This window comes from Asterias rubens, chromosome 1 (genome assembly GCF_902459465.1).
Source record: "Asterias rubens chromosome 1, eAstRub1.3, whole genome shotgun sequence".
NCBI classification, from domain to species: domain Eukaryota; kingdom Metazoa; phylum Echinodermata; class Asteroidea; order Forcipulatida; family Asteriidae; genus Asterias; species Asterias rubens.
The window spans coordinates 3,051,429-3,074,851 of NC_047062.1; the positions used below are offsets into that span (position 1 = coordinate 3,051,429).

At 39.1% G+C, this 23,423-nt stretch overlaps 1 protein-coding gene across 1 annotated transcript; it reads left to right on the forward strand.

Annotated features, from left to right (window-relative positions):
- The first annotated feature begins 206 nt into the window (after positions 1-206).
- Positions 207-17,937, forward strand: LOC117300545 (tetratricopeptide repeat protein 27-like). Its single transcript, XM_033784223.1, has 21 exons — positions 207-637; positions 1,376-1,577; positions 3,759-3,879; positions 5,016-5,156; positions 5,701-5,803; positions 6,059-6,223; positions 7,130-7,260; positions 7,798-7,910; positions 8,605-8,671; positions 9,616-9,729; positions 10,250-10,345; positions 11,287-11,409; positions 11,970-12,197; positions 12,810-12,908; positions 13,690-13,742; positions 14,084-14,162; positions 14,705-14,852; positions 15,859-15,995; positions 16,254-16,365; positions 16,848-16,948; positions 17,459-17,937. Exons 1-21 carry the CDS (start codon positions 538-540, stop codon positions 17,567-17,569), a joined length of 2,544 nt encoding a protein of 847 aa, XP_033640114.1. The 5' UTR covers positions 207-537; the 3' UTR covers positions 17,570-17,937.
- Positions 17,938-23,423: the final 5,486 nt, after the last annotated feature.

Here is a 23,423-nt window from a genome sequence, read left to right on the forward strand (position 1 = left end):
ATTTTTACGTTATATATACATTTGATACCCAAATTTGGAAAATATGTAACAACTATATTGAATAATTATCTAAAACTGTTTTAGAGTAGGATTTATGCGGAACGATATTAAGATTTCAACGCTCGTTCGGTTTGCATAGAAACAAGAGACCTCACCTTTGAACTATGAACTTTTCGATTTGCATAATCAAGATGTCTGCGCCCACGAACACGTGAACTGACACACTTCCTGTGTTTTTCGATGTAAACCAATAAACGGCGTGGTGTAAACAAACGCAGACCGTATACATATTATTAGACATAGTCATTGTAATAATTTCTGAATAAAGTAAGTTCATAGAGGTATTTGTGGACTACACTACAGTACTGTATTGGTGATTTAAAAATTGTGACACAGTGACACAGTGACAGTGCACACTCAACTCGGATTGGCATTGGCTTGCACGCGACCGAGCGAGGGCTAGCCAGTGATTGATTGGTGAAAGTAACGTGCTCACAATTTGCATTCTCGTTATCTTGGTACGGTTTTATCGTCAGCATGGCATCGCCCCATTGGAAGGATCTTGAGATCGTCCTTCTTGAGCCCAGTCATTGTAAACTGCTCTCAGCAGAATCCTCATCCTGTTTGAAAGAAATCGGTAAATCAAATTTGCTTTTGAGATAGATTGTTTTGTTTTGATGTTTGCGCTTTTATTTTATATTAATTTTCAATATCAACCACAAGGGAAACTGACTGGGTAAACTTTGAAATGATTTTATCCGGAGGTCGTTGGTTCGAATCCCACTCTAGTCAATTCTTTGTTAAAACCCAAAAATTATATTAATTTTCATCTTCTTTTTGTGCAGCAATTTCATGTAGACTTTGTCAGGTTGTTGAATAATCTTTATGCTTATTTTTCATGTTGTTCTTTTTTTGCCACATGGAAAGGTTTTCATATCCTGCTATCACTTTTCACTAATTTTTACAAGCAAGAGTAAATATGTCATAATTTAGACAATTAGAAAATTTTGAAATTTTGTCATTATCGGTCGTACAAAACAAAAGTTTGTCATAAGTACAACTACAACCAATAAAGACAAAATTTTGAAAAGGGAGTACAGCGCCCCAGTTACTGGGTCTAGTCATATTTGGGTTAATTAGATAATATTTTATTTCATGTGAATGGTAAAGTGGTCACGTGGCAGGATGGATAAAGACAATTTGTCTAAAATTGTACGTACTTTTGTTTGGGTTAGTTTTTTGAGCTAGATTAGAATAGTAAGGTGAGGTTTGTACTGCTATTGTCTCCACATGGAGATTGATAGCAGAACAAACATCATCCACCTTCATTTGTTGAACTGTGTTACATTTCTAAATGTTTTTGTTACTGCTCCAGCTTCAAATGATGGCAACCTTTTACTCTGCGTAAAATCTATCATCGATGGTGACTATGAGCAAGTTCTTTTGGGAGAAGTCGCTATGGCGATATTAGGCTCAGGGGAGGACGACATCGGTGATGCCTCTGATGTCGTTGACTTCATTCAGAAAAAGGTTGAAGCATTCATCCAGAAGAGTCAAACCAAGGATGACAATTCAAGGTAGGCAGGAAACTAGTGGTGTAACTAAACCCAGCTGGGGTACAGTACTCCTTTAAAAAAATGACATTACATGTGAAATATTTTATTTGGTGGGAGCTAAAGGTAGGAATTGATATTCCTCTTAAAACAGATTGTAGGATAGCGGAAAACTACTCGTAGAACTATTTCGGTTTCGTCCGGCTATCGTCTCTACTTACAGGAGACGATAGCCGGACGAAACCGAAATAGTTCTAGGAGAAGCGGAAAACATGCACGGAGTTCCAAAGTGATGAAGCTTTTGAAACCGAAATAGTTCTAGGAGAAGCGGAAAACATGCACGGAGTTCCAAAGTGATGAAGCTTTTGAAACCGAAATAGTTCTAGGAGAAGCGGAAAACATGCACGGAGTTCCAAAGTGATGAAGCTTTTGAAACCGAAATAGTTCTAGGAGAAGCGGAAAACAGGCACGGAGTTCCAAAGTGATGAAGCTTTTGAAACCGAAATAGTTCTAGGAGAAGCGGAAAACATGCACGGAGTTCCAAAGTGATGAAGCTTTTGAAACCGAAATAGTTCTAGGAGAAGCGGAAAACATGCACGGAGTTCCAAAGTGATGAAGCTTTTGAAACCGAAATAGTTCTAGGAGAAGCGGAAAACATGCACGGAGTTCCAAAGTGATGAAGCTTTTGAAACCGAAATAGTTCTAGGAGAAGCGGAAAACATGCACGGAGTTCCAAAGTGATGAAGCTTTTGAAACCGAAATAGTTCTAGGAGAAGCGGAAAACATGAACGGAGTTCCAAAGTGATGGAGCTTTTGAAACCGAAATAGTTCTTGGAGAAGCGGAGAACATGCACGGAGTTCCAAAGTGATGAAGCTTTTGAAACCGAAATAGTTCTAGGAGAAGCGGAAAACATGAACGGAGTTCCAAAGTGATGAAGCTTTTGAAACCGAAATAGTTCTAGGAGAAGCGGAAAACATGCACGGAGTTCCAAAGTGATGAAGCTTTTGAAATCGAAATAGTTCTAGGAGAAGCGGAAAACATGAACGGAGTTCCAAAGTGATGAAGCTTTTGAAACCGAAATAGTTCTAGGAGAAGCGGAAAACATGAACGGAGTTCCAAAGTGATGAAGCTTTTGAAACCGAAATAGTTCTAGGAGAAGCGGAAAACTTGCATGGAGTTCCAAAGTGATGAAGCTTTTGAAACCGAAATAGTTCTAGGAGAAGCGGAAAACATGCACGGAGTTCCAAAGTGATGAAGCTTTTGAAACCGAAATAGTTCTAGGAGAAGCGGAAAACATGCACGGAGTTCCAAAGTGATGAAGCTTTTGAAACCGAAATAGTTCTAGGAGAAGCGGAAAACAGGCACGGAGTTCCAAAGTGATGAAGCTTTTGAAACCGAAATAGTTCTAGGAGAAGCGGAAAACATGCACGGAGTTCCAAAGTGATGAAGCTTTTGAAACCGAAATAGTTCTAGGAGAAGCGGAAAACAGGCACGGAGTTCCAAAGTGATGAAGCTTTTGAAACCGAAATAGTTCTAGGAGAAGCGGAAAACATGCACGGAGTTCCAAAGTGATGAAGCTTTTGAAACCGAAATAGTTCCAGGAGAAGCGGAAAACATGCACGGAGTTCCAAAGTGATGTTGTACAGGTAATGCAGCTTTTGGAATGGCATTTTGTTTTACATTTTGGCAAACAAAAATGTACGGTTGAGAAGAAGCAGAAATGCTTGTTTCATGCTCAAACATTCTGTTAGGAGGAACTTAGGTAGGACACACTGGGGGTAACTCCAATATCATTTTTCTGCGCCTTGAATGTCTGTTAAGATTGATTTGGCGCATTAAAAATACGTACTATTATTATTATCTTTCTCCCCGATTTAACATCTATTAAATCGTTTGCAGTACCCGCTGCTAAAAAAAAAAGGATTCGAATTGTCTCTAGCTGCCAGGCAATCTCGGTAGTCTAGTTGGTAAGACACTGCTCTAGAATTGCAAAGGTCGTGGGTTCAAATCCCACCCGAGTAAAATGCCTGTGATTTTTTTTCACAGGACTCGGGACCGGGAAAGTGCTGAGTATACAGTGCTAAAACACATGGGTGTATATTGGTAAAAACCAAAAATCAATATTATTATTATTATTATAAACCAAATTGTTAATTTTTCAGATGCAATCAGTTCAATGTTTTGATTTGTTTTTATTTCTCCAGGGAGCTGTGTGTATTGTGCGTTGGAGTGGCTTGCCTGCAGCTGTTCATTCAGAGCAATTGGACAGGACCACCATGTAAAGTCAACCCTACAGATGTACTGCCAAGAAGCCTAAGTCAAGACGTTGGTATTAAGGATCATTTATAACAATATTTCACATCTATTAAATATTTGACACTCTTTTGTACGAGTTCCAAAAAAATATTGTTTTGTTGCTTTGTGGATTATACTGATATTTTTTAGTGTGGGTCGGTAGGTATACACATTCAAACCGGGGACCTAAATAAAAGAGGACAATTGGGTCCTCCGTTTGGTGAGCGTTCCCAGTTGGAAAGTGTGTACAATTCCAATGGGAGGTCTTGCCAACAAGATGGATAAAAGGAGGTCTTAGATTGCAGATGTGTTCTACACGCTTGGTTGTTTTAACACTACATATGAAGTGTAGACATTAGAACAAAAGAAACCCACATTATGTAGGGACTTGAAACACTATGTGGACTTCCACACGTCCACACTGGTTTTTTAAGTGTTGAAGAACAGGATTTTCCTTAAGTGTACAGAACAAAGGAGCTGTTTAAAAGTTGATTGGTCAAAGCAATTCAGCACTATAACAAAGAGAACTCCTTGATTGTTTCAAATGCCCAGATACTGTTGATTAACTGTGAAGTGAGTTCTAACAGCAACCAGTATATTCTGGCTACACTATAGACCATATTGAATATGACGTCACGCGGCTCAAATAGCTGACCTACAAGATGGCGTCTGTGCGTGTGTGTGGGTGTGTGCGTGCATGTGCATGGATTGTTCCAAATGCCCAGATACTGTTGATTAACTGTGAAGTGAGTTCTAACAGCAACCAAAGGATATTCTGGCTACACTATAGACCGTATTGAATATGACGCCACGCGGATCAAATAGCTGACCTACAAGATGGCGTCTGTGCGTGTGTGTGCGTGTGTGCGTGCATGTGCCGTAGAAATCAAACCGGGAATGTTGCGTGCAGCGTGCTTCGATGATGTATGCGTTTGGATGCGCATACGGTTTGCCCTACAAGATGCAAATTTTCATAGGAAAAAGGGGTTATTCAATACGGTCTATAAGGCCCGATTGTTCATTCTATTCGGGAAAGTCCATTTTACCAAAGTGAAGGGCACCTCTGCGAATTTGAATTCCCCCTTACACATGTGTTTGTGTATTTCATTGTCTAATTGGGAAAATTAAACAAACTAACTAAAATATTTGTTTCTTCTTCTTGCTAGGCCAAGACATTTCATGACTCAACAATGTCAACTCTGAGTCCAGATGACTCGGCAATTTACTCATTGGTTACTCATCCTGAGTTTCTCTTGATATCAACTGCTATATTGAACCGCTGTAAGGCTTCTCTTGCCACTTGCGTAGTGAGTATTATAAAAACCTAGGAGTCATCAAAAAGTGCCTTGCACTGTAACAATAATAATAACAAATTCTTATAAAGCACATTTTACAATAGCTCTATCAACACGCTTACAATATTTCCAATGTCAATGGTAGTAAGCATCCTGTGAACCTACTTTGTATAAAGTGCCTCCATTGATTAGAAATCAATCAAAGTTATGTCAATAAATATGAAACTCCGAAGATTGTCTAAAGGTGACTTTTGGAGATTCAAATAACGTAGTGTCCATTTGTAAAAGCTGCAGCCAGAGGTGTGGTTGATATTCGCTGTCACTTCACTCAAACTGGATGGATTTGATGTTTTTGATGGAAATACAGTGACAGTTTTTTCCTGTTTTCTCAACATAACTGTATTCAACTAAAATCTTTTGTGATAGTTTTGCTTGTAAATCATCATTACTTTAACCAAAACTTAACAATGAATGACCATACCTTTAAAATGTTTATTCTTGTTTCGCTAAAATGGTTACTCTTTTTATAACATTTTTTTTCTAATTTTAATGACAGACTTCAGATTGGTGGAATTTGAGATGTCTGTGGATTCATCAGCAATGTCTAGATGAGAAGTCGCCAATGCTCCATGAGGAAATACATACATTAATGGATTCAAGTAAGTACAACATTACAAAGGGTCAATTCAGGATAACCAATATTTAAAAATTCACTGTTTTTTACCCAAATTTCTTTGCTGAGAAAAAATACAAACTTTATTTTATGTTGGCTGGTAACCTGTTTTTGCGAAGCAATATGTTGCTGTTGTTAGAAATTTTGTTCGCTTACAGGCTTTATGAAATCGGTCCCAGGACATACATATACAATGTTAGATCGTCGGGTTTAAGTTTTGATTAATTTCTTGATTTCGCAGTTAGCAGTAACGAAGCTCTGATGAACGGCAAACAGTACGTTGACCTGTGCGTCATACACCATTTGGAATGCAGCCATATATGTCAATATTATTACGAGTACACAAGAGGAAAGGAGCACCTTAACACAGCAAAGAAGGTCGCTGGGTTAGAGGTCAATCTAACAGGTAATAAAATGAGTACCATGATTCCCAGACAATATTTACAGTTATTATAATGACAATAATAACTAGTTTTTATAAAGCGCTTTATTTATGGCAGGCCTTTAATGTTGTGCTAAAAGGGGCACAGCAATGACCAACCTTCTTTTGATCTCCAGCCACGGTCGCCCAACCGAAATGACGTGTTCCTACGGTCTATAGTAGGTGGGGGGGGGGGGAGGGGAGGGTACACCATGCCACACGATACGCACCAAATGCCAGATCAAACTGACTAAAATCAGTAGGATTTGAAACTTTGCATGGTGTTATTATCAGGTGGGGTTTGCAGTACCAAAATAATGGTTATCATAAAACCTTTCTTGATTATGAGTAATGGGGAGAGGTTGATAGTATAAAACATTGTGAGAAACAGCTCCCTCTGAAGTGACATAGTTTTTCGAGAAAGAAGTAATTTTCCACGAAGTTGATTTCGAGACCTCAGATTTAGAATTTGAGGTCTTGAAATCAAGCATCTGAAAGCACACAACTTCGTGTGACCATGGTGCAACAAGGGTGTTTTTTCTTTCATTAATATCTTGCAACTTCGACGACCGATTGAGCTCAAACAATATGTTGAGATACACCAACTGTGAAGACTAGTCTTTGACAATTACCAATATTTTCCAGTGTCTTTAAGAGTAGTTTGGGTTCTGAAAAGAACTGGTGGTTGACCATTCAATGTTTCGATTAGTATGCTCTTTCTCCTGGAGACGATCAGAGCATACGGATTGAAACACTACTCAAATGAGATTTACACATTGTGCTGCTGCAAAATTTCACCTAATTAGACTAAAATCAGCCGTATGAAAGCCTAAAAACATCGCACACATAATTCTTTTAAACAACACTCAACCTTATTCTTGACTCTTCCAGCTGCGCTTGGCAAAAGGACTCGGTTCCAGCAAACAGACAAGGCCCAACTCTTCTTGAGAGTCCGTCATGAGGATTCTGGTGAGACACCAGCAGCCCAAACAAAACATCAACTTGTCAAGGGTCTCCCAGTGGTAAGAAGAAACGCATTCATTTGCTTTATCCTGAAGTTGGTTTAAATTAAAGTTATTATTTTGTTTCACTTTAGTACAAAATATACACCCTCTTTCACATTGGAGTAAATCTAGGAAGGTGTGATATTCTTTCCTACTTCAGATTTTCTTAGTCAGATTTCAGTTGGGTTTTGTTTGCCCTTCGGGAAAGTGCCTGAAAAATTCTTTTAAAGTCTTCTCCTTGTGTGTATGTAGATCAGCCTTTGTTCTCGGTAAAATAATCCGACCTTTTCCCAAGGACCAATACCATGCCTGTCTCAGGCAAGTTTCATAATCAAAAGTTTCCTAATTTTGTTAATACCTAAAAGTTTCTGTGATTAGCTTTTCATGTTTGATATAAGTGCAAATACTATTTTTACAAATGTTTCATAAAAACAAGATTATATTTCAGTCAAATATTGTGCCGCTTTCTTCTAGAGAAAAAAGGGAATGTCTCAGGTTTAAATACTCTGAAGTTGTGATGTTGATATAAGAAAGTTGTTAATGTGTTCTTTGAAGGATCTGAACTTGAATGATGAAACAGTTCTTGACGCCATCAACTTCAAAGATGCTGATGTCAATCAACTTCCTGAGTTGTCCAGCGCTGAACAGGCGCTGGTCTTGGCTCTTTGGTAGGTCATTTCATTTTCTCCATTATTTTGGACAAGTTGCTTCATCGAAAACCAGCAGTTTTTATGATTAGAGAGAGAGAGAGAGTTGATATTAAAAATGTTTAAAGAAAATCGCTGTCAATGTTAGTATTTCCAATTCACAAGTTTTTCTCACATGAAAGCTGCTATGAAATTTTCATCACAAAAAACTCATCTTCCCTTTGAGAAAAGCAGAGTATATTTTTTATAAAATTTTGTTCACAGTGTGTGTATAAAATAGTTTTATAATTTGGAGTTATCAATGGTTCTTCTGTGAAACACAAAGGGCACCATCCAGGAAAAAACCTTTCTTAGTGTCGTCATTTATGTGTGCAATATGCATCTAATAGTCCTTAGTTCTTATGATGTCACATTTGCTCAAAGTACCTGTCAGACAAACGTTTCAACAATACTAGCTATCTCATGCTATAACCACATTTACGCACCAATCGCAGTAAATAAGCTTGGATGTGTACTCGTGTTTACATGTGTGTGAACCTTGAGTGTGTCTGAAATCCGTGTGGTGAGTTTCTGTTTTTAGCATTAGTCCAGGGTGCTGTTCATTATGTGATCATTATAAAACTTAATTTGTATAAACCAATTTGTATTAAACCAAAGAGGATTGGTGAGAAATGACAAAACTGAACTAATGGAACACTTTGATTTCTCATGGCAGTATACGAGAGAAAAAGAGTAGACCAAGGGAAGTACTGATACTAGAAGAACTAAAGGCATATATTGTGGTGAGTTATTTTATAATAATAATAATAATAATAATAATAATAATAATAATAATAATAATAATAATATTAATTTGGGGGGCTAATCATCCTTACTCGCAGCTAAGAGCTGAATTGCGAAGGACGCAGCTACAACGTGTTTGAGAAGCAGGCATGCAAGGGCGCCTTTGGCTGCCAGCCACATCAACCCATTATGACCACGGAGCACAGCCAAGATCGAAAGTGTTAAATTTTTCCCGAGGGAGGAAAACCGGATGGTCTGGAAAACCTTCGTGGCACAGCAGAGAACCAACGCATAAACTCAACTCACATATGGCCACGGCCGGGAATTGAACCAGGGTCACCTTGGTGGGAGGCGAGCAATTTACGCACAAGCCAACCGTGCCACCCACTGCTATTTCTTGCAAATAGCTTGGACCCGGTTAAATTTTCTTTACTAACTTTTGCCCTAAAACTCGCTGTACACTGAACTCAAAACAGCGTGTTCACCAGACTCTGATTCTCCAAACCCAAACAAGGGGGCCGTACACCAGACCCTAAAAACGGGTACACCAGGCCACAAAATGCAGGCACACTGAATCCTAAAAAGGGTGTACACCAGACCCTCAAGACGTGAGAACACCAGACCCTGAGAAAGGGGTACACCAGGCCCAGTAATTGCTGGATGTATGCCAGCTATAGTTAACCAAAGATATTGTGTAGGCCTACACCATGTTCACTTTACCTCCATGTTTGTATAATAAATACCCTATGGTGGTACAAGGAATTGTTTGACACTAAAACAGAGGGAGGTTTAGCTGCTTTGTACCTACCCAAGCTTCTGTTACGTGCCATTATGTGATCAATATAAATACATCTTACAATGAAGCTAACCTTTCCAATTAACACTCGGAGAAATGACACCAGTAGGCTGACAAAACTTCTTGTTTCCAACAATTGACTCGTAGGCAGTATTAAGGCAACCTCAAGTATGGGGAATTCACACCTTGGCCCTGATGACAAGATGTCAACTTGAGAAAGACGCTGGCAGGACTGTAGAGAGAGCCATGATGCAAATGCAGGTACGTATTTCCATGAGCAGGCATGATATTCTTCTTCCTACTTACATGTAAAGCCATGGACACTTTCGATAAACAGTATTGTCCAAAGGCCCACACTTCGTGTATCACAACTTCTATATCAAATAACAAACCTGTGAAAAATTAGGCTCAATCGGTCATCGGAGTCGGGAGAAAACAACGGGAAAACCCACCCTTGTTTCCGCACGTTTCGCCGTGGCATAACATGTGTTTAAAATCAATCCGTAATTCTCGATACTGACGGGTTGGTAATTGTTTTAATGTTTTCTCAAAAAGCAAAGCATTTCATGGAATAATATTTCAAGAGATGTCTTTCACCATTACCTTCTGTAAACCCTGTAAGTTATTTGTAAATCTGTGAACTTTTATTTTTTTCTTTTCGTTCCCAAAGTGTATAGTAGCTTTAAGTATGATTTATAAGTTGATTTTGCCCTAGGAAAAATTAGATAAATTGTGATTAAATAGCCTGAAATTATGATTTCAATATTGTTTTTGTTTTTAGTCTCTTGTGGATCAGTTCAATGGCTTGGAATGTGCTGTGACTGACCGAATGGAGTTATTACATGCAGTAGGCCTGCCACCAAAGTGGACCATGGAGGTTTGTACTTTATATGGCTAGTGCATTGTTATAATAAAAGCACATTTTGTATCGCATGCATGTACTGTCCTTAACCACCCATAACCGATTTTCTTATGGACTCCTTGAGCCTTAACATTTTCCTAAAAGAACCAAACCGCTTAATACCAAAGAGAGAAATAAATATTCCACATTGTGTCCAAACCCTTAGATTTGTATTTCTGCTGACGTACAGAGTCGGTACTGAATCGTAATATATAAGAGGTTCAGGGTCTAGAATAATCTAGGCCCAAAAGCTATTTTCCAGGAATTGTCAACATCAAATCTCATCTCCAGTATGATTTAAACCATTGTATTGTATTATGCTATGTAGTACCCACTGCCAAAACATAGGATTCGAACTGCCTCTAGCTACCGGGCAACCTCAATAGTCTAGTTGGTAAGACACTGCTCTAGAATTGCAAGGGTCGTGGGTTCAAATCCCTCCTGAGTAATATGCCTGTGATATTTTTCGGTGTATGGGTAAAAACCAAAAATTAATATATAAATTTTGTTTGTACTTTATGATTGCTGCTAATGTAAACCTCCTGAAACTCCTGGAATTAGGGGGAACCCCAAGCCCAAAATGCCCTTTTTTCAGGAATTTCCACATTTGTCAAATATTATCGTTGGTATCTTTTTGAGGGTGCGTTCGTTTAGCTTCCCTGGGTCATCCCCGGTCTGCCCCGGTGCGTTAGAATAGCTTTTGACGTCATTCCAGGGGCTCACCCAGGTCAGCCCCCAGTGCCCTGCTTGTGAAGTGGGTCACTGAGGGGCTGGCCCCAGGTAAACGACGTCACTACGAGAGCAGTGAGTGGTCGTTCGTTTAGCTCTTGTCAGGGGCTCACCCAAGTGAGCACCGCGAGGTAGACCCAGGGAAGCTAAACGAATGCACCCTATATGATGTATGATTTCACCCTCAGAGTGAGTTAGCTAGCCTGTTAATGAGTCTTGGTGTAGTGACTGCAGCCCTGGAGGTCTATGTCAGGCTAGAGTTGTGGGAAGAGGTTATTAAATGCTACACATTACTTGAGAAACCTGACAAGGTGGGTGACTTTTCTCTTGTATTTATTGCTGGGTTTTCCTCCTATTTTCAAGAATTTGTTTCTTATCATTATATATTTCTGGTAAAAAGAAAAAAAAAAAAAAAACTACTTCAGTACCAATTCAAAGAGATGTGCTTATTAGACTCTGAATTGGACCAAATTCAGCCAATGAATAATGGTATTAGTATCTGTTACAAAACTGGTAGTTCTTCTCGACAGAAAATATAATTTCAACCAAACAAAAGGATAAACAATTAAAATTTCATGTATTTTAGCCAAAAGAGGGAGCAATTAAAAAAATATGAACATTCAGTGTACTGCTGTGTTGCACTATCAAATTGTTTGCTTGTTCTGTTTATTCGATTACTCTTTGGGAAAATGTTTATGTAAACAAAAAAACTAGTCTTCTTCTACTACAAAAGTATAATTTTCGTTAGCGAAAGTCCAAGAGGAAGGGCAATTGTTTGTCGAGTCAGTGATGACACTTTGACATTTCAGTCTTTTCAGTACCCCCGATGCAAATTACTACATCTTTTAAATTGTTTATTTTTTTTCCAAAGGCCACAAAGATAATCCGTGACCAGCTTGCCATCAAGGAAACGCCCACTCTCTGGTGCATGATGGGAGACTTCAAGAAGGAGAAAAAGTTCTACGAGAAGGCATGGGAGTTATCGGGACAGCGTAACGCTAGGGCCATGAGATCGCTGGGACTGTATTACCTTGAGGAGGAGGAATGGGAGAAGAGTATAGAATGCCTGGAGATGTCACTCAAGAAGAACCCACTTCAGGTTTGCCACTCCACATTTTTTTATAGACTCCTTTGCACAATGCGCAACGCACCTTGATCTGAAGAAATTTTAGTTTAAGATGTGGGAGGGAAACCCCAGAGAATTATTCCAGGGAAAACCCACGCAGTTAAGTAGGGACTTGTAGAGTCTGTAAACCCTCTCAAATGTAACATCCTGTTAATTCAGGGGTTTTGTCGCCAAGGTATGTGGAGACTGTTATAGAATTTTCAGGATTTATCTTTTTCATAAAACTTCACGCCTATATAAAGGCCTGGTCCCACTAACAAAAACGATAACGATCACGACGCAAAGAGAACGCGTTTTATTGGTTGAATTGCTCCACGCAGAATATGCACACGCTCATTCAACCATCAGAATGCGTTCTCTTGCCGTAGTTATCGTTATACTTCTCGTTATCGCTGCAGTGGGACCGGGCCTTTTTTTTTTAAAGAATAACTCAATTTACTTTTATCTAAACATTAGTGTGTTTGAGTTTCTTGTGTCCTAGTAAGGAGAGTCTCTTCAACAAAAAAGTTTGTTTTCTTTCTGCCAACTAAAAATGTTTCACCACACCAAATTGATAACTTTGTTATGTGTACAATTTTTTTTTAGTACAATGCTTGGTTCTGGCTTGGCTACTCCGCTAATAAAGCTGAGAATTACGAGATCGCTTTGAGGGCGTATCGGAAATGTGTGACCTTGGAGAGCGATGTAAGTATTTAATTCAATTAAATTCATATGCACATTTATTTCCATACTTCTATGAAAAATATCGACATGTACATGTTACTATGGATTTTTTAAATTTTAGTATTTAAAATTATCAGATCATCATGGGAGAAGGCTTATTTTGGGACATTATGTGACTTGTGACTTGACTTGACTAGCAAAAATTTGATTTGTGCTTTGACTTGACTTGAGCAAAAATGACTTGTGACTTGACTTGAGAAAAAAATTACTTGGTTACAGCACTGTGGCTTCACTGTGGGAATGTGGTGGCCGAGCGGTTAAGAGCACCGAATTCAAACTCTGGTGTTTCTGATCAGCAGAGTGTGGGTTCCAATCCCCAGCCGTGACACTTGTGTCCTTAAGCAAGTCACATAACCATTGGTTCGTCCTTCGGATGGGACTTAAAGCCGTTGGTCCCATGTGTTGTGTAAACGCATGTAAAAGAACCCAGTGCACTTATCGAAAAGAGAAGGGGTTTGCCCCGGTGTTCCTGGATGGATTGGCAGCATATTGCGCCAAAGCACCTTGTAAACCATTACATGGTGCTTAAGGATTAGGTCTTATATCTAAAAATTCGCCCCACTCCTTGCAGTAATAATACCTGGCGCTTTGTATCCTTTGGCAAAAGGCGTGTTATAAATACGGTTTATTATTATTATTACTCTAAAAAAGTTTACAACAGTTTAAAAAATTGTCAATGTGACAAATTTGATTGATAACAAATTCGAGCTCTAAGAATGTATTATTTATTCTTTCTATTCAGAATGGGAAAGCATGGAATAACTTGTCATCAGCTCTCCTCAATCTCAAACAAAAGTAAGTTTAGTCGACAACCATGAGAATAAAATCTAGCGAAAGACAAGCAGAGTATAGACATCAAGATTGTTTAAATTATTTTTCTTCTTGGATCCACTGAAAAAAATGAAAGTTCATCAACCTGCATCCTTCAGCTTCTTACGCCATGCAAAGCTTCGCATCGTATTTAAGACCTTTTCATGTACACTACAAAGTATGCTTGGGCCAGAAAAGTCTGTCAACAGAGAAATTTGTATAGCACAGAATATCTTGCTTAGTGAAAAGAAATTATGACATAACTTCTAGGATTTCATCACTCAAGACTTTCTAATCTTGTCACGTTTTTGATGTCACACTGTCAGGCCGAAAGCATTCAAGACTCTTCAAGAAGCCATCAGGTGTCTGTACGATTCCTGGCAGATATGGGAGAATTACATGCTGGTAAGAAGATCGACTAACTCGTCAAGTACTCACTTTTGTAATGTATTCATTTTTGTATATTTGGTTTGCGGTAACACCATGTGTGTATCTACTTGCCAGGTAGAGTTTTGTTCTTAGAGAACTGTCATGCTTTATTCTACTGCCGCGGAGTAGATAATCGGAGGTTCGGGAGACTTCTCAGTTCTGAAAAGAAACTGTCCTGCTTTTTAACTATTACCAGGGCGGATGGTATAGAAAATAGACTGGACTACTGCTTTAGCTTATAGGATTGTAATTAACTGTACTGCCGCGGAGTCAGTTCTGAATTGGTCTCAACGTTTCGACTAGCTTGCTCTAGTCATCGTCAGGAGACTGAAAGTATTATGTACCTTGGAAGTATTTATGTAGTTGTGTTGGCACCAACTTCCTGGTGTTGTGGTTTTTACACCAACCTATTCTCTGTGTTTTTCCCCTGAAATCTTTAGAGTTACAATGTATGTCCGAAGATTAAAATAAATATATCCTTCGATGACCTCCAATATAAATCCTTTCCTCCAATCCAGGTGGGTGTAGATATAGGAGAGTTCAAGGAATCCATGAGAGCATTCCATCGACTGCTTGAAATCAAGGAGAAGTATGTGGATGAGGAGGTGTTAGCAATCATGGTCAGAGCGGTTACTCAGGATTTACCAGACGCTGATGGCAATCCTTGTACGTAAACAGTCGTAAGAGTTTGCAGTTTTCATATATTTATTTATTTATTATTGTTTTTTGTTTACACGTTCAATAGCACAATTAGTGCCATAGTAACAGGATGGATAGGAATCAAGAAGAAATGATAAGAATGTGGGAAGAAAACCCCACTGAGAAAAAACCCATGCAATCAGGTAGGGACTGAAAACCCAATCCATATATAAATAAAAGGCTCCAGGTCTGAGGTGGGATTCGAACCGAGGACTATAGAGGCGAAAGGCAGGGAAAGAAACCACTGAGCCAACCTGATATAGTGCTTTATCACACCCAATGGGGACCTCGGATCAATCAGAACTATGTTTGAGATATGAAACCCAGAAGGTGGTGCAGTGTCATCTGCTGCAAACCATGCCAGAAACGTCGGGGAAACCCAAGATAAGTGTACACGGTTCTTTTACATGCATTACACAGCACAAAGAACGAAGCAGTGCAAGTGTCATGGCCGAGCGGTTAAGAGCACCGAATTCAAACTCTGGTGTTTCTGATCAGCAGAGTGTGGGTTCGAATCCCCAGCCGTGACACTTGTGTCCTTAAAAGCAAGACACTTAACCATTGCTCTGCCTTCGGATGGGGCATTAGGAAGTTGGTCCAGTTTGTTGTGTAATGCACGTAAAGAACCCAGTGCACTTATCGAAAAGAGAAGGGGTTCGCCCCGATGTTCCTGGCTGGATTGGCGGCATATTGCGCCACAGCACGTAGTAAACCATTACCTGGTGCTATGTAAAAGGAGTAGATCTCATTATTCAAAAACTTAGTCCCAAATACCTTACAGGAAATACTATAGTTTCAGCGCTTTGAGACGCCCTTTGGGTGTATAAAGCGCTATATAAATATCAACTATTATTATTATTATTATTAGTTATTAAGTAATAAACTTTATAAGTGATACTACTCTTTTTGTAAAATATACTTTTTTGTTTTTCACCCTTAACATTTTATCAACATGTGATATTTTCTCTTGAAGCTAGCGCTATCAAAGGCAAACTGGTGGAGTTATTTGGCAGGGTGACAGCCAATGTTACGACCAACGCCAAGGTGTGGAAGCTGTATGCTCAACTTCATGGTAACACATTGACGGACCTCCCAGAAAGCAACGACAAGGTCAGATTCTTGGCTTGTTCCTGTTGCATTTATTTCAAAACCTGCCAGTGCTCTTAATTGCTTGGCCTCGATACGCTAGAATGTATTAGTGAGCCATCTTGTAAAGTTTCCTGATTTCTTAAACATGATTACCACAAAGGAAGGTTCAAAGTTGATTTGTTTTAAGGGAAAAGAAATTGATGCATTTGTAGACTTTTAATTGATGAGTTCTCCAAGGTTTGTCGTCCTTACTTGCAATTCTGTTTGTTATTTCTAAAGGCATTGCAGTGTCTTCAGAAGGCCCATCGTCTTAACACACAAAGCCAAGAGTGGAGTAAAGATGTGAAATCTTGCAAGGACACGGTGGAAGAGTCAATACAACTTGCACAAGGTAAAGATTGTCAAATGGAAATAGATAGTGTTATGGCCAAGTATCAACGAATGGGAACGGGTGGTCATGAAGGTTGTTAATATTGACTTTAAAGCAGTATGTAACAGACAGTTGAAGTCACTAACGGGGCTGTAGCGCAATCTGCAGCCAACAGTACTAGAAATCCAATCTCTTAACGATAAGTGTACTTGGTTCTTTTGCGTGCATAACACATAGGATCTATGACTTAACGTGCTATTCATAGGAAGAAGCAATAATGGTTAAGTGTCTTGCTTAAGGACACAAGTGTCAAGAGTGGGAGTTGAACCCACACTCTGCTGATCAGAAATACTAGAGTTTGAGACCAGAGACCACTCTGCCACAACCTGCCATGTTGATCCACCACCATGCAAAAGCCTCAAATCTTTCAGTTCGTAAATTTATATCACTGTATGCAAATTGAACTGAATTCAAAACTCATTTGATGTTAACTATCTTTGTAGCTTATGAGACGTGCAGCAAAAGTAAAGTCAATAACGGAGAAGCAGCCCAACTTCTTTCATCAGCCAAACTCATGCTGAAGTCGATCATCAGTAAAGCTAAGGTAGGTTTTACACGTTCAACCTTTCAGAGACAACCTTATTTGCACTGATACACTTCCGCTCCACCAACAAATAAACTAGAGAATATTGTGTTTTGTTTTACCCATACACTGGTGTGTGTTGTAATAGATTCAAATTGCCTCTAGCTACAGAGCAAGTTCGGTGATCTAGTGTTTAGACACCTACTCTAGAATGGCAAATATCAAGGGTTTGAATACTACATGTACCGGAGTTATATGCCTGTGGATTTATTTGTCTCAATATAGCTGTGGACTTTCTTCACAAGACTCGTTGAAAGTACCAAGTACATTGCTCAACAAATATCAGTGTATGGGTAAAAGAAATCAAATCTTTACGGTTTGTTTTGTTTTAAATCCCACTGATCCAATTTTGTTCTCATTTGGTTCTTTTTTTTTTTTGAAATTTTTCTTTGATCAAAATAAAGCTTCCTTTTAAAAATAAATCATATCCAAGTACTTTTGTGGTATTTAGTGAAGTTTTTTATTTTGCAGAAAGAACATTCGGAGGGTTCATCGACCCAAGCTGAGCTCTCTGACCCGTTAGCTTCAGCAGAAAGTGAACTTCAAACTGTGGTTGAGCTAATTCAACAAAGGAAGGAATAGAAAGGACAACGGAGATGAAAGACAGTCACCAACCGTTAGAGGTTACTGCAGAAATGAGAAATTTCAGACTTTTATCCGAATTCAGTCTTTTTTATGTCAGCCGTTATTTTTCCCATGTATAAAGAAGTCCTCCTCCATGGTCTACTTCATTGACTGAGGATACTGTTCAGGGTTTGCCTTGTATTGGAACCGAGTCCAGCCAGCGGGACCAATTAGCTTGTTGTTTCATTAGTTGGCCGGCTTTTTCAACAGTTCATATTTCATATTAAACAGGGATGCTTTACCAATTTTAAAGGGATACGTTACCTTGGATTGGGCGAGTTGGTCTATGAAAAGCGTTTGTAACCGTTTGTTATGAAATGCATATGGTTGGAAAGATGTTTTAAAAGTAGAATATAATGACCCACACAAATATGCCTCGAAATTGCATGGCTTTCCTTTTATTTTGCGAACTAACACGGTCGGCTATTTTGTAGAGTAAAAAAATTGACTCCACAAAATGGCGTGCCATGTTAGTTCACAACGTATAAGGAAATCCGTCCAATTTTCGAGGCATTTCTGTGTGGATCATTATATTCTAATTTTAAAACATCTTTCCAACCATATGCATTTTATGACAAATGGTTTTCAAATAATTTTCATAGACTAACCCGCCCGATCCAAGAAAACGTGTCCTTTTGAACCAGCCAGTCGAACCACTTGGAGGTATTTGCGACTACTGCTTTTTAAAACACAACAGCAACCTCAACCCTTGCAGGTACCCATTTATACTCTTGGGTGGAGAGAAGCAATTATAGTGAAGCATCTTTCTCAAGGACACACATGTCACGACCGGGATTCAAACCAACACTCCAGTGACTTAACCACCAGAACTTTGAATTTGATGCTCTTACAAGCAGTGGACACTATTTGTAATTACTCCAAATAATTATTAGCATAAAACCTTACTTGGTAACGAGTAGTGGGGAGCTGTTGAGAGTATAAAACACTGTGAGAAACAGCTCCTTCTGAAATGACATAGTTTTCGAGAAGGAAGTAATTTTCCACGAATTTGATTCCGAGACCTCAGAATTAGATTTTGAGGTCAAATCAAGCATCTGAAAGCACACAACTTCATCTGACAAGGGTGTTTTTCTTTTATTATTATCTCGCAACTTCGACGACCAATTGCGCTCAGATTTTCACAGATTTGTTATTTTATGCATATGTTGAAATACACCAAGTGAGAAGACTGGTTTTTTACTATTACCAATAGTGTCCTGTGTCTTTAACCGCTCAGCCACGACACTTCACTGTGTAGCAATGCCATGAACTTGGGCTCTAGATACAATCAGTTTATAGTAATTGTAAAACAACTTTGGCTTGGTCAGTTTTCAATGCGTTGTCTACAAAGGGGACAGCAGCAAAAAGTTGCATCTATGACTGGAACACACACGCCATGCTTTGACTTTTCAAGCTGAACAACATGCAAGAAACTCATATTTGCAATTCCAGAACATTGGTTAGTGGAAAGAGTTTATTAAATGGTGAAATAGAATTATTTCACGTTACTACATCTGTTATAACTATAATTACTCTGATATAATTGCTATTTTGCATAAATCCAAGTTTTTTAATTTACAGAGATGAACTTCATAAATGAAGGTATTCAGAAGAGAAAATGTGAGAGGAGTAAATAAAACAAGAGCAATTGAAAGCCGAAATTTGCCGTACAGTTAAAATGGCACACAGACTCAAAGCAGATGGGCCCAGATAGCTACGTACAGAACTTAATATTGGTGTAGCCATTCTGTTTATACTTCATTAAAATCAATGTAATGAAATAAATACTGGTTGAATAAACTGTGGAATTGATGCCTGTAACTTCATACAAAGAATATGACTACATGGTGCTATCAGAATAAGGTCTCATAATTCAACTGTAGCCCCACATCTGGCAAATACTGTATGTTACAGCGACAGGAGCGTCACTGAGTGACGGACTTGTGCGCTATATAAGAAGCCGCAAATATTATTAATTATTATTTTAAAAATAGCTGCCACTGTGATGTATGAGGAATGGGTATTGGAATTAACTCAGGATAACTTTTTGTATAAATGTTTGGATTAGATGATCTTCCCATCAAAGGGACGTGGCAAACTCCCACAAGGGGATATTGACCCCTTGCACGCGCGTCACACGCGGCGACTGCTGCCACGCTCACCATGTTGGTGGTCAATAGGTTTTCGTGTAAACACCACATCACCTAAAAATGCGCACTTCACTGAATAACACACGTTGACATTGACCACCAAAATGGCGCATCAAAGATTATTCTGATGGCGACGTCTGGTGAAATGGGTCAACAAACACCAAGCTGTCAACAGCCAATCTTCCTCACACAAACATTGGTGTAACATCTATGACTATGAATTGCACAAAAAAAAAAATTGACTCAGTAACTAGACGACAATAGTTATTCTAGTCATTGTGAAATCAGCCATTAGCTTAATAGGATTCGAACCCACAACTATGTAATTGCAAGTCCTGCATTCTCGCCACAGGACCACCGTAAATGAATGCAGTAGCAACTGTTCAACACCCTTGTTTTATTTACTGGTACTCAAGATTTTTTTTACAATACCCAAGAACAGAAACCCGCTTTGAACTTCTCGCTCCCATATAAATACTTTAAGAGTTTTGTACAAAATGAAAAGCATACAGTGACAACTCTCCCGTTCATGGAGCCTCGCCAATAAGATTTTCTAGTTCAATTGTTTGAAAAAATAATGTATACAGTGCATATACAGAACTGGGCCCAATTTCACAATGCTTAGCAAAAATTGGCTACCAGCCAAAATACCATACAGTTACCATTGCTGCGACTGGCATCTCCACTCAGTTCTTGCTTGGCAGAGAAGTTTGCTAAGCATACTTTTTTGTTTACCGGTATCGATACTAGCTTTATGAAATTGGGCCCTAGTCATCGAGGCATATCATTCTTCCAACTTCTTCAACCTCCAAGCAGTTCAACAGGCTTTATGTTCCTTCAAGCATTCCTTGGAGCAACCTTGAGAATTTACATTGAGCCCGGATTTCAATAGCCTTGCTCAAGGCAGTCGAATTATTCACTCCGAAAAAAGACCGCCGATGTATAAAAACCCACCCGTATTCACTGTGCATAACATCGCACGACACCATGCCCCATACACTATCCGCATGATGGCCTCCGCATGCGGTTAATGGTACGAGTGCGGATGACTTGTGTGCACAGTAGTCGTACGATGTGTCAGTGTGTATACGGGTGGGTAATGCGGTGTGATTACACGCACCACGCACAGTGTATATGGGTGGGTTTACAGCAGCGTCTTTTCGGAGCGAATAATGCGACTGCCTTGAGCAAGGCTAAGATTTCAAACGAAACTGGAAAATGGAAAGGGCAAAATTTCCTGCTTAGCAACCTGGAACTCTACGGTGGACTACCGAGAGTAAGCACCTAGATTAGGGCAAGAAGGCTGAGATTAGCAGGTCACTGTCTCAGACATGCTGAGCTGGCAGTGAGCAAGCTTGTGCTTTGGGCCCCTACTCAAGGTCACTGTTCCCGAGGTAGACCACAAACCACCTATGTGGACACATTGTGCCGGGACTCTGGACTGCGTCGGGAAGAGATGCGTACAGCAATGGAGGACCAACGTGTTTGGAGGGCCATCATCCGATACTCCGCATCGACTGAATGAATGAATGAATGAATCCTTCATGAAATGGGACCCTAGTGAACCTGAAACCTTGTTAATGCGCTATTCTGCTTGTTTGTCGTTCCGATTGTTTAGTCCTAGTTCTTTTACCAAAAAATAAAGTACACAAGATACAACTGCTTCTACTTCTACAGTACATCAAATAATTACTACTGCGAAAGCAAATTCCATGAAAAAAACCTTGAAAAATGTGAAATCTAAGATTTGACTTTTTACCAGCATGGATATTAAAAAAAGTGTTGTCCATCTTCAAAACTGACAAGCGATCCACTTGTCACGCTATCCTACTATTTATAACACCCCACCCGGTCGAGAGCACATCACATGATTAATATTAGTTGTACTGTTTTGTCGAGCCAATGCAAAAAGACCAGACTGTTAGCAACCTAATAACTAGGTTGTTAAGCACTTTTTAGGTGCATGGTACTTGGGGCATGGGGGTGTTTAACAAACAAATATTGATTGGTTTCACTTGTAGCTTAGTCAAACTATCCCTCTCAGTGATCCCTGGAACATCTGATTTCCCCATGGCTTCACCCCTAATAGGAAAATGGTACGATCCACATACCACATCGGGAGGATAGTTTCACTAAGATTTTCATAACCAGTTAAGATTTGTAAGCTAATTATCAAGCAATAAATACCCTGCTTACTGAATGAACATATCTGAACACATTCGAACATAAAGCAAAATTTACTATTTTTTCTATATCTAAAATGAAAACTATTTCAACAACTTTAAAGACTTATTATCTCAAGTCCAAGAATACAACATTTTGTTTGTTTTTGAAGATTATTACTGGATTCGCACTATATCTGGCAATAGCTTGATTAATTACTTTCTTCGTTAGGTTTGTTTGTTCTTAAACAGGGATTTATTATGGGTTTTACGGACAAATACTTTACTGTTGTTTATATGGATAAGTTACAACTTTTACTATTTTATTACGCCTTTACTGCAATCATTCTATTTTAGCAGCCATTAAAATTGCAATGGGTCTCCCATATATTTGTATATACTTTGTCTAAGCACAAAAAAATGATCAGCAAATCTAAGTGTTGAGAGAGAAATTTTCTGAAGGCCAAAACTACTGAACGAGTAGGGAAACTGGAATAGGACGTCTCATACTTCAAAAGGATTTGCTTGAGGTGAACTGTGGCCATATTCTGAAAATGTTTCGCTGCCATCTCTGCATTGACGTCACGATTTGTTTACATATTGACATTCACAAAAGTATAAACTGACCGTAAATAACGAATAAGATTTTGATTTCATCTTTTGATTCCTTGCAACCACGACAGCGCATCTCAACACGCAAAACATGCATGCAAAACATGTAAGTCTCTGAAAGGCATCACGTGAACACACAACGTGTTGACGTAGCTGTAATGTATATGTATTCGTAGCCTTGCAAAACCACTCTTATCAGTGAGCTTGACGTTTAATACAAAGAACATTTTTTGGGATGAATACCAATCCTATATTTTACTTACATTTCTCATCTCTGCACTATTTCCCAAGTGAAGTTGATCCTCATGCTCAAAGAAAAAAAAGAAGAGCATTACAAAAACACGCTATGAAAACAATCGTACAATCCTACGCCGAAATCAAATGACCGATCCATTGAGCTCCACCCCATTGCGTATTGACCAATCACAACGCAACGAAGTACCGACAAATAAGGTCTGACATGCGTGCGCATATGCTTGGCGCGCGCGGCAGATTGTGCAGAAAGGTATTGGAGAGGCTCACATGTTCTTGCCCACACGTGCGTTGTGGGTGGAGCCTAATGGATCAGTCTATTGTACAATTCTACTCCGCACACACTTTGAATAAATCCTGAGATGCCACCATCGTCCCCCCAAGGCTAAGGCCGTGTCAATCAAATAAAAAGATCATCGTCTCATTCAGATAAAAACACCAAAAAAGCCAGGCTGAAGGTTTGAACAGCAATTTGGGAAAAAAAACTTTTCAGTGAAAATAACAAATGTCTCTGTGCTTATGTAGATAAAAATGAGTTTGTCCATAGACCTTATGCATATGAAGTCATTTGAGTAGAGCACCTTTGCCTAGAGGTAAAAAGGACTTTGTTAATTTGCCACTCCTGTGCGCTGCGCA

What these genes read in the sequence shown, in the direction of transcription:
- LOC117300545 (XM_033784223.1), top strand. Translation starts at nt 538, where the DNA reads ATGGCATCGCCCCATTGGAAGGATCTTGAGATCGTCCTTCTTGAGCCC. An exon ending in CAAGAAGCCTAAGTCAAGAC is followed by an intron (nt 3,880 to 5,015) that starts GTTGGTATTAAG and finishes TCTTCTTGCTAG; the next exon opens with GCCAAGACATTTCATGACTC. An exon ending in GTCAATACAACTTGCACAAG is followed by an intron (nt 16,366 to 16,847) that starts GTAAAGATTGTC and finishes CTATCTTTGTAG; the next exon opens with CTTATGAGACGTGCAGCAAA.